The sequence below is a fragment of the Manihot esculenta genome, chromosome 1 (assembly GCF_001659605.2).
Source record: "Manihot esculenta cultivar AM560-2 chromosome 1, M.esculenta_v8, whole genome shotgun sequence".
Classification (NCBI taxonomy): Eukaryota; Viridiplantae; Streptophyta; class Magnoliopsida; order Malpighiales; family Euphorbiaceae; genus Manihot; species Manihot esculenta.
The window spans coordinates 27623217-27640076 of NC_035161.2; the positions used below are offsets into that span (position 1 = coordinate 27623217).

The window sequence follows — 16860 nt, forward strand, 5'->3', positions numbered from 1 at the left end:
GTGGGTCAGGCGTATGATACGGATCAGAAGAAGGCAAAGAGATATGCCACAAGGCTTCATCCCAGGTATTTCTCTTTGATTCTTCATGCGGAGAAGGAGAGTTTCCACTCCATTGTGGATGCTGCTAGAAAGATGGAGGCCAGTGCCATCAGTCAGGGAGTAGTTAAGCAAGCAAAGGCGCAGGCTTCTGGTACGGCAAGTGCGAGCAAGAAGAGATGGGATAAATTTAGAGGAAAGAGAGGTAAGTTCTGGAGCAGGATGAAGACGGGTCTGGGAATGAGTAGCGGCTCCAGCTCTGGCACAGATCTTCCAGTTTGTAATCGGTGTGGGAGACCGCACAGAGGAGCTTGTATGTTGGGATCTTCAGCCTACTATAGATGTGGGTAGGAGGGACATTATGCACGGGAATGTCCTCAGGCGACTTTGGTTGCACCATCCCAGCAGATGACCTCAGGTAGTGTTGTACAGTCAGCAGCTTCAGTCCGTCCACCAAGCAGTGGCAGAGGTAGAGGAAGAGGGGCAGCCTCTTCATCAGGGATGGGTTCCCGAGGTGCAGGTCCGTCAGCTCCAGCACGGATTTTCACCATGACGCAATAGGAGGCAGACACTTCTAACACAGTGGTGTCAGGTAATCTCATCATTGGGTGTTCAGAGGTGTATGCTTTGATGGACCCCGGTGCTTCTCACTCTTTCATTTCTTCTAGAGCCACAGAGAGATTGGGGTTGATTGTATCCGAGTTAGCGTGTCCTCTCTGGGTCAGTGGACCTAGATGTGACCCATCATTGGCAGAGTCAGTCTGTCAGTTCAGTCCAGTGTTTATAGAGGATAGATGCCTTCCAGCTGACCTTGTGGTTCTAGAGTTGACAGATTTTGATGTCATTCTAGGGATGGATTGGTTATCTACCTATAGTGCTACCTTGCACTGCAGGGACAAGGTAGTGAGTCTCAGAGACCAGGATGGGTCAGAGTGTGTCTTCAGAGGAGACAAGAGAGGGACACCTAGGGGTTTGATATCAGCCCTCCAGGCTCATAGGATGTTAAGGAAGGGGTGTCAGGGGTTCCTAGCTTATGTGAGAGAGCTAGACAGTCAGGTTAGGGAACCATCCGCAGTACCAATTGTTCGAGACTTCCCAGATGTGTTTCCTGAAGAGCTTCCAGGAATACCACCTAATAGGGAAATAGAGTTCGAGATAGAGTTGATGCCCAGTGCCAGACCGATCTCTATCCCTCCCTACAGGATGGCACCAGTAGAGTGGAGAGAGTTGAAAGAGCAGTTACAGGATTTGGTAGCTAAGGGTTTCATCCGCCCGAGTACCTCACCCTGGGGTGCACCAGTATTATTTGTCAGAAAGAAGGATGGACCTCTTAGACTTTGTGTCGACTACAGACAGTTGAACAAAGTTACTATCAAAAACAAGTATCCTTTACCCAGGATCGATGATCTATTCGACCAACTTTCAGGAGCAGGTTGTTTTTCTAAGATAGATCTGAGATCCGGATACCACCAGTTGAAGATCAGGGAAGGAGATGTCTCCAAGACTGCTTTTCGAACCAGCTATGGGCATTATGAGTTCCTAGTGATGCCGTTCGGGTTGACTAATGCCCCTGCAGCCTTCATGGATCTCATGAATAGGGTTTTCAGGGAGTACTTGGATCGTTTTGTGATCGTCTTTATCGATGATATCTTGGTGTACTCCAGGAATGCAGAAGAGCATGCCCAGCATCTAAGGATAGTGTTGCAAACCTTGCGAGAGCATGGCTTGTATGCCAAGTTCTCCAAGTGCGAGTTCTGGCTAAGGAGCATTGCCTTTTTGGGACATGTAGTATCAGTGGAAGGAATAGCAGTAGATCCCAAGAAGGTAGAGGCAGTAGCCAATTGGCCTACACCCACGACAGTGACTGAGATCAAGAGTTTTCTGGGTTTGGCAGGCTACTATCGGAGGTTCGTTCAGGACTTTTCGAGGATAGCTGCTCCTATGACCAGACTGACCAGGAAGAATCAGAAGTTCGTGTGGTTAGAGGATTGTGATGAGAGTTTTGAAGAGTTGAAGAGACGGTTAACTTCAGCACCGGTGTTAGCTCTGCCGAACAGTGAGGATGAGTTCACAGTGTTCTGTGATGCATCCCGAGTGGGATTAGGTTGTGTGTTAATGCAGAATGACAGAGTGATAGCTTATGCTTCTAGACAGCTTAAGAAGCACGAGCTGAACTATCCGACACACGATCTTGAGATGGCAGCTGTTATCTTTGCACTTAAGATGTGGAGGCATTACCTCTATGGGGTAAAGTGTGAGATCTATACGGATCATAAGAGCTTACAGCACATCTTAAGTCAGAGAGAGTTAAACTTGAGGCAGAGACGGTGGGTAGAATTGCTCAGTGATTACGATTGTAAGATCCACTATCATCCGGGTAAGGCTAATGTTGTAGCTGATGCCTTAAGCCGGAAGTCATTTGGCAGTGTATCCCACATTGCAATCGAGAGAAGACCGGTGGTGAAGGACTTTTACAGACTCATGGATGAAGGGCTACAGTTGCAGTTATCTGGTACAGGTGCTTTGATTGCACAGATGAGAGTTACACCAGTGTTTCTAGAGCAAGTGGCTCTGAAACAGCACGAAGATCCGGAGTTAGTGAAAATTGCCAGGACTGTTCAGTCTGGCAACAGTGCAGAGTTCAGATTTGACAGTGAAGGGATTCTTCGTCACGGTAAGAGATTATGTGTACCAGATGATAGCAGTTTAAAGGAAGACATTCTAAGGGAAGCTCATAATGCAAGGTATAGCATTCACCCTGGAGCCACCAAGATGTATCAAGATCTGAGAAAGGTGTATTGGTGGCCAGCGATGAAGAGGGAAGTGGCACAATTTGTGTCCGCCTGCGAAACATGTCAAAGGGTGAAGCTAGAACACCAGAAGCCGGCTGGAATGCTTAACCCACTGCCAATTCCAGAGTGGAAATGGGAAAACATAGCTATGGATTTTGTAGTGGGGTTACCGGCGACGTCCAACAGGCTGACTCCATATGGGTGATTGTGGATAGACTTACTAAATCTGTCCACTTCATTCCAGTCAGGAGTAACTATTCTGTGGACAAGCTAGCGCAGGTGTATGTGAATGAGATAGTCAAGCTGCATGGAGTTCCAGTGTCGATAGTATCTGATAGAGGACCGCAGTTCACCTCCAGGTTTTGGCGGAGTCTGCAAGCTGCTATGGGTACAAGATTCGATTTCAGCACTGCTTTCCATCCACAGACAGACGGTCAGTCAAAGAGGACCATCCAAACCATAGAAGATATGCTGAGAATGTGTGTGTTAGACTTTGGCGGTTCTTGGAGGCAGCATCTACCTCTGGTGGAGTTTGCCTACAACAACAGCCATCATGCTAGCATAGGGATGGCCCCTTATGAAGCTTTGTATGGGAGGAAGTGCCGAACACCTGTTTGTTGGGAAGAGGTAGGAGAGAAGGCTCTTGCAGGGCCAGAGTTAGTTGAAATGACCAGCAAGTTAGTGCCTATCATCAGAGAGAGGATCAGAACAGCTGTAAGCAGACAGAAAAGCTATGCAGACATCCGTAGGAAGCAGATAGAATTCCAGGAGGGGGATATGGTGTTGCTGAAAGTGTCTCCAATGAAAGGAGTGGTTCGCTTTGGAAAGAAGGGTAAATTGGCTCCACGATACATAGGTCCCTTTGAGATCTTGCAGAAGATCGGGCATGTGTCGTATAAGCTGAATTTACCTGCATCGATGGAAAGGATTCACCCGGTATTCCATGTTTCGATGTTGAGGAAATTTGTGTCAGATCCAGAGAAGGTTCTTAGTGAACCTGATGTAGAGATTCTTGGAGATCTCACTTATGAAGAGCAGTCAGTACGGATCTTGGACACACAGATTAGAAAATTGCGGAACAAGGAGATACCAATGGTGAAAGTCCTGTGGAACCACCACAACTTAGAAGAGTGCACCTGGGAGACACGGGAGTCGATGCTCCAGCAATACCCATATCTGTTTTGAGGTTAGTTTCCCCTGTTCTATGTTTTGATGTGTTTAGTTGTTTGAGGAACATTCGAGGACGAATGTTCTTAAGGGGGGGAGAATGTAATACCCGGCTCGAGTCCGGCCTCGGAATTCCTGTCGTCTGGTGGAATCTCGGGTGTCGGAACCCTCGAGAAGGGTAGGACCTATGTGTTCATGTGTATTTTAAGAGTTTTGAATGGCTTAAAGTGTTAAAGAAAATGAGTTTTGAAAGAAAAGCAATAAGGGAGAAATGCAAAGGTTCGGCCGCCGAAGGTCACTTTCGGCCGCCGAACATTGCAGGGTTTCGGATTCACGTTCGGCTGCCGAAGGTGGTCTGGCCAGCCACCTATTTAAGGGCCAAAGGTCGGTGGAAGGAGGATATTTCTCCTCCACTTGCAGCCAGAGGTGAGTTCCAGCCTCTCCCAAGTTGACTTTCATGTTTTTCATGTTTTTCACCAAATCTTTCAAGGGTTTGAAGAGTTATGGTGTGTTTTGAAGGTTTTGAGCAAAACTAGCAAGTTTGGAAGTTTGGAGCTTTGGAAGAGGTTTTCTTCATATCTCCACGTTAGGATCACTCATCCTCAAGTTCTTAAGGAGGTAAGGGTGGATCCTGACCTTCTTTGGTGTTTTTTCAAGGTTTTATGAAAGGGTGATGGGTAGTATGCATGATTAGGTTGAGATGAGGTTTTTGGTGGTCTTTGGTGTTCAAGCATGTTTAAGTGTTATGTGCTATGTTTGTTTGGGGTTTTAGGATAGTTTGTGCATATAATGTGTATGTGCTAGTTGGGAGTAGTTGATATGCATGTTGTAGGTTTTTGGGCAAAGTTTGCATGAAACAGAGCAGGGTTCTGCCCATCGGGCAAAACCAGGTTCGGCCGCCGAAGGAAGGTTCGGCCGCCGAACCCCTTGTGGAGGCAGTTTCGGCTGCCAAAGCTTGCCCCCGAAACTTGGGACTTTCGTCTCTGGAGGCAAGGTTCGGCCGCCGAAGGTTGAGTTTTGTCTCTGGATGAGACTTTCGGCCGCCGAAGGTGCCGCCGAACATGCATGAGTTTCGTCTCTGGAGAGGGGTTTCGGCCGCCGAACCTGCCTTCGAAAGTGCCCTGTCCAGCTTTCTTTTGCATGTTTTATGCGATTGTTTGGGGATCTTGTAGAGGGTTTTTGGGGAGTGTCTTCGAGAGGTTCTTGAGTTAGTTTGGTCCCTCATTTGAGTCCACCTGTGTAGGTACGGACCAGAGGAATCAGGGAGGTCAGCAGTGAGTCCAGTTTCAGAACCTGCAGAGTCAGTTCGGAGTCAACCCGAGGTGAGTGGAACGGAACTTAATATTTGAATATGAGAAATGCATATTTTATCATACTTCATGCATCATGAATATGCTATAGGGTGAGTGCATTAGTGTACACGAATATGATGCATTGCATTTATCCTTGTACTTGGCATTGCTCCTTGTACATTGTTTCTATGACTGTATGGACATAGTATGGATTCAATAGCCCTCGAAGGAAAGACCTGGAACAGCCCTACGGGGACCAGGCACAAAGACCTGGAACAGCCCTAAGGGGACCAGGCACATGGTACTTCGGTACCCCAGATGAGATGCAGTACCCAGATAGAGGGAGTGTTGATCCGTCCATGCTGAGATGATGTGATTACTTGTGATGTGATACCTGTCATAAGAGCATGTTTTATCACCTGTTCTTTATCCTGTTCTACTCACTGGGCTATAGTAGCTTATCCCTCTCCCCTAACTCTAGTTGTGCAGGTTCAGAGTTCAGAGGGAAGTCAGCAGGGTACAGGAAGAGTATAGAGTTTGTCATAGCTAGTGTGGACATGTATATGTAAAGAGATAATGTACAATGAATAGACTTGTGCTTAACTTAGAAGTGTTGTACTCCCTTGTGATAGACACATGATCAGTTATGTATGTTTCTTTTCTTGTTCATCTTTATGAGAAAACCAGGCTTACTATGATGAGTTATATCCGCCTTGAGTGGGGATACAATAGCAGAGATATAGTGCATGCACAGGGTAAGCCCTGGAGGAAAGAAAAGTTTTAATGGTTTGACAGAAAATGTATGATCATGTATGGGATTTCACAGGTACATAGACAGTATAGCAGGCTTACTACGGGTCCCGGCGACCTTAAGTCGATCTGGATCCTAGTGCCGGTAGCAGTTCGATTTTCGTGCTGTTACAGGTGCTCCTCCGATTCCCTTGATTGGTGCCTGGTCTCGGACCAACTGTTCTTCCGGAATTCCCATCTGCTGAAAAACCCGGTATGGTAGTAAGTTGACTTTACTCCCGTCATCCACTAAGACCTTCTTTACCCGATAATTGTGAATGACGGCTTTAATGACGAGCGCGTCATCATGAGGCATCTGAATACCCTGAGCATCTTCTGAAGAGAAGGTGATGGTCATGGGAGAGTGGTCAACGATTTGCATGACCTCGGTACTGCTGCTCTCCCCCTCCCGATTTCTTTTCTTCCCTCGGCGGCTCATCCGACCTCCCGTTCCTCCAACAATCATGTGGATGGTCCCACTGGATCCATCGTTCACTGGTCCCGTTCCTGTTCTCCTTGGCGCCTGGACCGCCAGACTGGGTTGAGGCCTTTGTCCCTCTGATTTCTTTATAAAGTTCTTGAGGTGCCCCCTCTTTATTAACCTCTCGATCTCTGCTATCAACTGGAAGCAGTTGTTAGTATCGTGGCCATGCGTCCGATGATACTGACAATATTTGTCAGGATTCCGTTGGTCTGCTTCCGACTTCATAGGTTTGGGCCACTGGAGGAATTCCTTATCTTGGACAGCCATGAGCACCTCGGCTCTGGACGCATTTAGTGGAGTTGGCTTCTCAGGGACCCAAGGGGGAGGCAATCTTGATTCAGGGACCCGTGGAGGGGGAGGCCTTTGATCCCTTCGCTTCCAGGCCTGCTTGTATGGCTCGGGTCTTTTGCTGTGTTTCTTTTCATGTTTCTCCGGCCTCCTTTCTTCTGAGGCTTTTTCTTTTCCTGTCATCCTTTTGGCAAATCGGCTTGTTACTAAGGCGTCGTCCTGCCTTATATACTTCTCCGCTCTCTGCATCAGCTCGGCCAGGGAGGTCGGAGGCTTCCTGTTGAAGGAACCGAAGAACTCGGCAGAGGTCGTTCCCTTTTGCATCGCTTCTACCGCCCTTCCTTCATCGAGATCGGGAATCTGTAGGGCCTCCGTATTGAAACGAGCGACATACTCTCTGAGTGATTCACCCTCTCTCTGCCTTACTGTCTCCAAGTAGCTCGTCTTCCTCTCTGCTGGCACCCCGGCTATGAATCGACTGATGAAGCGAATGGCTAGGTCTCCGAAGCTCCTGATACTTCTGGCCTCAAGGCTGTTGAACCACGCCCGCGCTGGTCCCGAGAGCGTTGTTGGAAATACTTTACACATTAAGGCATCAGACAGAGTTTGCAACTCCATGAAGGTCTTATAGTTCATGACGTGCTCCCTCGGGTTACCAGTTCCATCATAAGCCGCCATTGATGGCATCATGAACTTCTTAGGGACAGTTTCTTGCTGCACCCACTTTGAGAAAGGGGAAGAAGTAGGCAAAGAGGTTTGGCTTTGGTCTTTCTTACCTAGCTCGGCGAGGAGCTGTTCTCTCAATTTCTTCAACTTTTGGTCCACCTTCTCGTCTTCTGGGCTGGGTTTTTTCTCCAGGTGGTACTCCTCCTCCTCTGCTTCAGTTCCCGTCCACCCGGTTATTTCGGCGGAATAGTTATCCACCTCCTCATTTTCTATCATCTCTCTCGCCCTCCTCGCATGGATTCGGGCCTCCGGTCCTTCCTCTTCGCCGGCTTTTCTTCCTCTTTCTTCAGTATCGCGGCTGCTGGTTGGAAGACGGTCAGGTGCAGGTCGGGGGTCATTGGTCTGAGGTTCCTCTACAACCGGGAGTGTATTTACTGGGGTGCTGAAGCCTCTGTGTTGCATTATCTGCCCCAACCAGTGGGCGGTATTTTGTAACTAGAAGGCCATGTTTTGGAGATCCTGGTTAGACAAGGTAACGGCGGGAGTATTCCCTGCCAAACTTGGCGAGGGATTAAGAGGAACAGGTGTTTGGTTGTTTAATGTCGTAGGACTAGAAAAGAAGAATTGTTGCCCCTCTTGGGCAGAGCTTAGGTCATTCGGGACGTTAAGGTTACTTTCTTGGTGATTAGCCATCGTGGATCTCAGTGGGTTTTGTTAAGAGTGAAAACTCCGGTGATGAAAAGATCTCCGTCGTTTCCCACAGACGGCGCTAATTGATGATCTGAGATCCAATAGAATAGGGTTTTACAAGGGTTTTGGTATTGAAGAATAAAGCTTTTCCTCCTTTTCTATCTCTCTAGAGGGGTATCCCTTTTATCCTTTCTGTCTGCTTGCTGATGACGTACTACGGCTCTCCTATGATAGGGCCACGCGTCTCTGCCATACAGATATGGGCGTACGAGGATATCAGGCGTCTGCTCCATGCGTAACGGCCTCTGATTCTCCCCCGTGCGTACGCTCGAGCGGATCTGCCAGGCTGTATGACGAGTCTCGTTCTGGATCCTGGGCTGGGCCGAGAGCTGGGCTGGACGCGGAACCCAGGAGGAGAAAGAATCCGTGGGGAGGTTATACGGGCTGGGCCGATCTCGATTAGGAAGAATCTGGTAGAGTCCGGCCTCAGGGGTCTGAAGATCCGGACCTGTTTTACTTGAGAGAGCCTGCGGGCCTTCCTTTCATGGGCCATGGCCTTAATCTAGGTCCAGGATTGGGGGTAGGGAAATCCAGCGGTCATCAGGTAGTTATCTTCTAGAAGATGTGAGGCCCAGTGTCTATTTTGATCATGATCAAGTTTAACCTTTAGTAGTCCTAGGAAGGATTTAAGGATCCATACTTCTGTTTTGCATAAAATCGACTTTCCCTCCCTAACTTGCCACCTTATGCCATGCTTAAGAACTTGGTTTCCTCATAGTAAGCTTCTCCATCCTCAAGAGGGGTTGTTACCCAAATCAGCTTCCATGAATAAATTAAATGAAAAGTACTTATTCTTCAGGACCTGGGCTACCAAGGAATTTAGAGAGGATATGATTTGCCATCCTTGTTTTGTAAGTAGAACCATATTGAAACTTTCCAAGTCTTTAAAACCCAGACCACTGTGAGATTTTAGTTTGCACATTTATTGCCATGAGACCCAATAAAGTTTCCTCTCTTCTTTCCTTTGTCCCCACCAGAAATTAAACATCGAGTTGTTTAAGCTATGACTTACGGATTTAGGAAACTAGAAGTAGGTCATAACATAAATTAGTAAGGCTGTAGCGTTGCTACCGCCTTAAGCAACACCTCCTTTCCTTCTATTGACAAGAGTTGTTCTTTCCAACCTAAGATTTTCTGATGCATATGTTCATAGGGATGTGTGTAGACCTTCTTTTTTTTTATCTAGAAAAAGATGCTAGAAGTCCCAAGTGTTTCTCTTATCCTTCCATTTCTCTTATTTGTAGGATTTGGGAGATGCCCGAGCAAATGGCTCTTGGGGTGTTCCCACTAAAGACAATGGATGATTTATTGAGGTTGATCGCTTGTCCACTTGTCTTTGAGAAATCATAGAGAATTCGTTTGATCATCTCCACATTTTTTATTGAAGCTCTGGAGAAGAGTATGGAATTACTTGCAAATAGCAAGTGTGAGATAAAAGGACCTCTAGATGAGATTACAATACCTTGGAGGATTGATGAATTGATGAAATAAGAGAAACCTTCCATGCAGAAAAGAAATAAGAAGGGAGACAGCGGGTCTTCCTGTCTTAGCCTCCTTGATGGTTTGATGAAACCAATCTTTTGTCCATTAAGTTGGAGAGAGTACTACACATTCCATTAGCCAGCTAAAGTATTATAGAAAACAAAGCATCTCAAAAATATGCTCAAGATATCCCTATTCGATATTATCATATGTTTTGCTAATATCAAGTTTAAAAGCCATGCCATAGTTTTTCCTCTTTTACGGTGTTTTAAGTTATGCATTATTTCATAGCATAAGAAGGTATTATCTAAGATCAATCTTTCTATAGTAAAAGCGTTATGTTCTATATTGATAAGAGAACCCAAATATGGCTGGAAGCGAAGGATGAACAATTTAAATATAATCGTATATAGGATATTGCACAAGTCTATAGAAATTATTCATGGGTTGGACATGTTGAATTTTGGGATCAGAGTAATCAGTATATGATTAATACTTTATAAGATCTTTCCATTCTTAAAAAACTTTATAATTACCCCATATACCTTCTCTCCAATAGTATTTTAGTGTTTCGGGACCTTATTTAGATCGACATACAATATAAAATTTGAAAAGAAAAACTACTCAATACAAGTTTAAATAGGAAATGTATTAGATAATTGCACGAAATCATTAATATAAATAATTAATTAAATATTAATATATATTTAATAATAATATTTATATTTTATATTTTAATTTTTGAAAATAAATTGTGAATATTTTATGAAATTATTACATTTTCAAGATAAGTTATTAACAATATATAAATTTTTATTAATTAAAAAACATAAAATTAAATGGATTTAAATATTAATGTGGTAAAAGTAATTGATTTTGGAGACGATTTTAGTTCGCGAAAAATTTTAACTTGATTTGCATGAGTTAAAAAAAAAAAAGACACACACACACTGTTCGCCAACCCGGTAAACGACGCCGTTTCCACCCCCGAAAACCTGCCTCCCATTTCGCCAATTCCCTTCAAAATTTACAGAGACAACGTGCGCTCCCATTTCCAGACATACGCAGAAGGATTGGGAGATCATATTGTGGGGAAAGATAGACACGACCGGAAACCGAACTGGAAAATGGGCAAGGATCTGACCGATGAACAGGTCTCCTCGATGAAAGAGGCCTTCACGCTCTTCGACAGCGATTCTGACGCCAAGATCGCCCCTTCCGAATTGGGGGTCCTAATGCGTTCTCTCGGGGGCAACCCCACCCAGGCCCAACTCAAGGCCATTGTCGCCGAGGAAAAACTAAGCTCTCCTTTCGATTTTCCCAGATTCCTCCAAATCATGGCCAAGCACATGAAAACGGAACCCTTCGATCGCCAGCTCCGCGATGCCTTCAAGGTACTCGACAAGGACAACACTGGGTTCGTTTCCGTTACGGATCTGCGCCATATTTTGACTAATATTGGAGAGAAGCTCGAGCCAGCGGAGTTCGATGAATGGATCGGGGGAGTGGAGGTGGGGCCGGATGGCAGAATCCGCTACGAGGATTTCATTGCTAAGATGGTGGCCAAGTGAAGTAAGGTCGATTAAGAATTTGCGAGTGTTTGTTTCTGTTTTTGACCTTTTTACATTTTCATAAGTACTTTGGGTAAGCTTTGTCTCTCTTTTTTATTTTTTGGGTTGGGGGCTAGGGTTTCTTTGGGTATTGATTGTGATGGATGATGATGGTGTTCTTCTAATTATGCAAGTATTGGTAAGTTTTCATTGAAGATTTTGGGGCTTTCTGTATGTGTTCAAGTGTTTATATTGGGCAGCTAATGTATTGAAATTTTTAGAATCTGTTCATTTTCAGACAATTTAAATTTGCTGCTTTTAATTTGGCTCGATTGGATCAGAAATTAGTTGCATATGTTTTTTTTTTTTTTGGGGTCCAAGATTTCCCCTTTTGTAGCATTTCCTTATAATGAAATCGGTATCATCATTGGATAAATGTAAGAAACTACACGTTGGTCAGAATTTTGTTCCTCCTGCATATTTAGGATTATGGAAAATGACTTTATGGGGTCATTGATGTTTCCTTCTGGCAGAGATCTGTTGTAGTTTCTATTACATTTTGTGATATTATGTCGGTTGGTTTGGTTTCTAAACCTTCTCTATGCCCTGATTTTATTTTCATTATAGAATCAGACCTTGATTGATTCTTTTCCCCTTTTAGATTGAGAATGAAATAACTAGTTGATAGTTGCAGGAAACTACATTATAGGCAAAGCCTGTTCATGAATTGTTTTCAGATTTTAGTATTGTGCTGTAAATGTTTAGAAATTATATCCTTTGATAACTCAATTTGGTAATGCTTCTACTTTGTCACTGTGAACTTTGAGATGTTAATTTACCTTTGAACCTAGCATGCTTAAATTCAGAAGGTTGTCTAATGAGCAATTCTTATCATCTGGATTGCTGGTCTCCGCTGAGATTTGCGTGCTCTGTAATGGGGAAGTTAGGTTTTAGCAGCCCAGACTTGGCCAATTTCTTAAGTTTTGTGGTCTCTTATTTCATGGTTGACACCATGTAAATTTGACATAATCTTTTGTGTTCATCAATCAGAAAGCAGTGCTCATCTTTCATCCATCTGACTTTCAATGGAAAGTTTTAAAGGTTGTGTTTGATACTGCAAATCGTTGATACTAAACTTGAGTTGTGGTTTGACAGAAAGTTCTTATCTTAACTGTAATCTGGATTAGCTGATTCAAGTTGTTAATTTGCTGACAGAATTAGTAATTGGTTTCACATAGGAATCACTGATAATGATGTCCATATATTGGTTTTCTTTGAAATCTTTGCATTCCATGAACTTAACCTTTTATCTAGACATGAAGAAACTGACGTTAAGACCATTAATGTAACTGCAAAATTTAAGAATGAGTCTCTTACTTTCTGTAGCATCAAATTTTGTTCCTAGTAATCAATGAAAAGTTACTTGAGCTTGTACTTTTGAGTTAATGACCCAAACATGTGGTCCTATGTTGTCAATCTTTCAGTATGTTAGGCATTTGTTCAAATAGCAAACATAATATAACTTCAAAAAAAGTTAAAAACTTGAAGGACTAAAATGTTGTTTATTTAAAAAAGAATTAAATTAATAATTTATTTTGCTGATTTGAATATAATGGAACTTTTCACTGATCTTGTCCCCGCTTGTGGGACATGGAAGGAGAGAAGATATTTAATTGGTTCTTAGAATTAATATATTTTATTGTTTTATTTAAATTAATTGTAAGTTTATATAAATTTAAAAATTTTAATTCTACTACTTGTATTTAAATTCTTTTTAGTTAAGTTTAATATCATTGATTTAAAAAACGCAAAAGGCCCATTTTAAGCGGATAGTCAAATTGCTCTTAAAACTTATTTTTGGTCCATTTTACCCTTTAAACTGCATAAAAGCTTTTTTTTTTCTCATAATTTACATTGTAGGAAAAAAAAGGTTAAAATGAAAAATTCTTCAACTGCTAGATAAACCCTGTACCTACTAATCAACTTGAAAAAGCTAAAAGCATAATTTTCGGTAGAAATTAAATTTATTTCCTCTCAATTTATAAAATCAAACAAAATACCTAACCAAGAAGTCAATACCCTTAATTCTAAATTTCTTACAACAATTTGATCGTAATGTACAAGGACTGCACATAAGAGAGTGAAAAAATGGAAGAAAACTCTCCAAAGGAGACCATAGAAGGTTTTCGGTGGTTATGATGTGTTGGATGTGTAATATCTTCCGGAACAATTACGCAACCTTTTGCATTACTGAGGAGCTGCTTTTCTAAGTTATGTGATTCTGAACTTCCTGATGCAAGAGGTAAATGATTTTCTTCAGATTGGCTTTCAGAGCTTCCTCCTTCTTTGAATTGATCATCTGGTTTCTCTTTATTTTCTTCCTTTTCACTGTGACTCCCACCGCTGCCATCTTTAGGAATACCGCGGACCAAGTCCGGTGGAGCTTCAACCCAAAATCTTAGCAGGTGCAGCTACATTACGCAGGTACCCAATCAATAAAATGCATATGTTGCCTGGCAGGGATCAATCTCTCTCTCTCCCTATATATAAAGCAAATATGGATAATGTATCAACCTGAAGATGCAAGTTGAGTTCATCTGGGCGAGAAAGAAATGGGAAAGCGCCTCCTGTCTTCAAGTAAGCTCTCCTTGCTTCAGGGTATCTTTCATTCAATTGGCCTTTGAGCTGTTTGAGGAATTGCACAGTAGTCGTTTGTCTTCAAGGAGGAACCAGTAAACATGCCATAAGATTCAATAAAGTTGTGAGCAATCAGCAAGCAATAATCAACTTCAGAGAGAAGTCCTAATTTGTATAAAACTTTAGTCGGGATTGTTGCTTTGTAAGGAAAAAACTGAAATCACACATCATGAAGTTGAAGGTTAATAGGCCAAAGTTTTCTTCCCCCTATTCTCATGTAGCAGATGTTTAAATTGGCAGCTTTGTTCTTTTCTAGCTTTCATAAACATTAAACAAGAATCAGTAATTCTGATCTTCAAACCTACAGGTCTGCAGCACAACAGTCAGAGCAGTGATTATTGAGGATACAGAATGAAAAAGGACATGATACATTAAACAATTAGGAGCACAACATGGAATCTAGAAGATACTTGAAAAATAGTAAATGCATAAAAATAGAGATTACACTGATTAGATCTTGGTACTAGCTCATAATAATTGAGCCTAGTAATGAAGTAAATTCAATGAAATAAGAACGAGTGCCATAAAAACATAGACATAAATAGGAGAGTCTTGTCCAATTTAAAACATCATTCGATGTAGTTGAAATTATGGTCAGTTGCTAGAAGGATGCAACTTCCATTTAGGATCGTCCCCTCCCCTTTCGAGTAGGTACGTGGCTTCTCTATGATTGCCCTCACTGCATGGAGATGTAAATAGATCATTTTATTTTATTTTTTTTTTAGTGCAAATCTGGGTTTAAGCTTCAAGGTGTGTGTTATCTAAAAATTAGTTGTTTTAAGAGTAATCCATGGTGCAACGACGACGCAGTTAGTGGTATGGTTTGTGGTGTTGAGTTTTTGTTTGTAGGATTGGTCCAAAGGGGGGTTTCAACTCGTCTTGGGAGGTTTCATTCAGTGGAATTTGCAAGAGACCAAGGATGTCCATGTCTTCAACTTCACAGAGGAAACTGATCGAGTTTCTTTCCTTAATTGAAGATTGAATATCAATTGACATGAGTTCTCGCTAGACTTCCTTAGACTGATTATATGAAATCCAAAAAACAAACTCTTGATTAGGAGAAAGGAACTTGGAATTTCAGGGAAGTTGAAGGCCGGCCGCAGCGTTTGCCATTGATTTAGCTGAAATTTTACAGATTATATTGGGAGATAGATGATGAGGAATAGAGTGCAGGAAACTCTTTTTCTTTTTCTTTTCTTTTTTTTTTTTTTTTTGCCTAAATTCAGTTTATGTAGACTCGAGTCAATAATTATGGATATCATATAAAAATAACGGAGACCCATATGTTTATAATTATTATAGCTAACTAATTATAAGAATTATTCTAACTAGAGGAAGATTGCATCACATTGCCTATATAGTAAACATCCCCCAACAACTTCAGCAGCATCAGTGTTGATTTCCATTTCATTCTTGTCCGGTATTTTTCCACCTTCATTTCCTTGCTCAGTTCCTTTCCTGGTGAGTGGAAATTGCCTGTACCTTGATAATACTCTCTTGAAGACTTCGCCTGTAAATTCTGAATTTTTGAATTCGTTATCAGGAAATTATTAAAATATTTCTGTTATTCTTTTCTTCTATACTTAATATCATCATATGACTTGATAATTGTACACGTTTCTTTTTTTTTGGTAAGAATGAACAGGTTAAAACAAACCTAAAATAAACAATTCAAACTACCAATATATCTTAGCAAAACATTTTCACATGAGGCTGCTTCCCATCAAGAATTCTGAAGCAGCTTCAATATAGACCTTCCCTCAACGTTGGATAATTGACATGCTCTTCAGAGCCATATGGTATTTGCTAAGCTTTCACACAAGAGCCTAGATGGCAAGAAACAATGTCAAAGTTCCAATTGCCAACAATTAACAAGCCAATATATCCAAACTTCAATTACAAAAGTCATCAGGTAAACTGAGAAAAGAAAAAAATTCACCAAGTATCTATTATGCCCAACAAAATCCTACAGTTCTGCCAGAAAGCACGAATACTGATCATCACTAACAAGGAAAAAGAAAAAGAACAGACAAAGTAAATGACAAGGGATATGCATAATTTGATATTAAACTGTTGCCACTAAATATAGAGATACTTCAAAAGAGAGCAACTGCTATCTAGCTCTGGAAAAAAATAATTATCTGAAAGATATTCCTCTTGAAGATCAGATCCCCCTAAAATTTTCAATGGCCTCATCTCATGATTAGCATCACACGAAACAGATCAATGGCTTGATATCAAGAAAAATTGAAAATGTGAATATAATGCAACTGATGTGCAAAGAATAGAGGGTGAAAATGCAAATTTGATCTTGATATGAAGCTGCAAACCAACTGGAGTCATCAGTCAAAAGTTAGCATTTAAATTAATATGAGTGATAAATCAACAAACCCAAGAAAAGAAGTAGCACAGAAATGATTCATCAGAATTTTCAATAAACACCCATTAACAAGGGTATCCTTCCAGAGTTTCAGCATTATAGAACAAGATTATAAAAGTATGAATGGCAAATGAAATGGCAAGCTTCAGTGATTTCAGCGTGCCTGTGCCATTCATGGGTTTTAATCAAGTCAAAGACTGAAATAAGGGCCAAAACAAAAGAAACACATAATATAGCAAACATCAAACTTATATCATTTCGATCTCTAGCTGAAATAGCCATATTCTGATCCAAATATCTAGGGAAAAATATACATCATATTAAGAAAACATAAACAGAGAGCACAATTACTTTCCAAGGCTTTTCCAATCAAGCAAAATCAAGACAGGCATGTAAGCTTAATGCAAAACCAAAACTAATTCATTGAAATTGCTAGACAATTTTAAATAAAATACATTATCGAACCATAAATGAGATCCCGAAACAA

The 16860-nt window shown here is 41.9% G+C and overlaps 1 protein-coding gene across 1 annotated transcript; it reads left to right on the plus strand.

The window, feature by feature from the left end:
• The first annotated feature begins 10768 nt into the window (after positions 1 to 10768).
• LOC110628669 (probable calcium-binding protein CML13) lies at positions 10769 to 11576 on the plus strand. The gene has a single exon (XM_021775463.2). It carries the CDS (start codon positions 10874 to 10876, stop codon positions 11315 to 11317), a length of 444 nt encoding a protein of 147 aa, XP_021631155.1. The 5' UTR covers positions 10769 to 10873; the 3' UTR covers positions 11318 to 11576.
• Positions 11577 to 16860: the final 5284 nt, after the last annotated feature.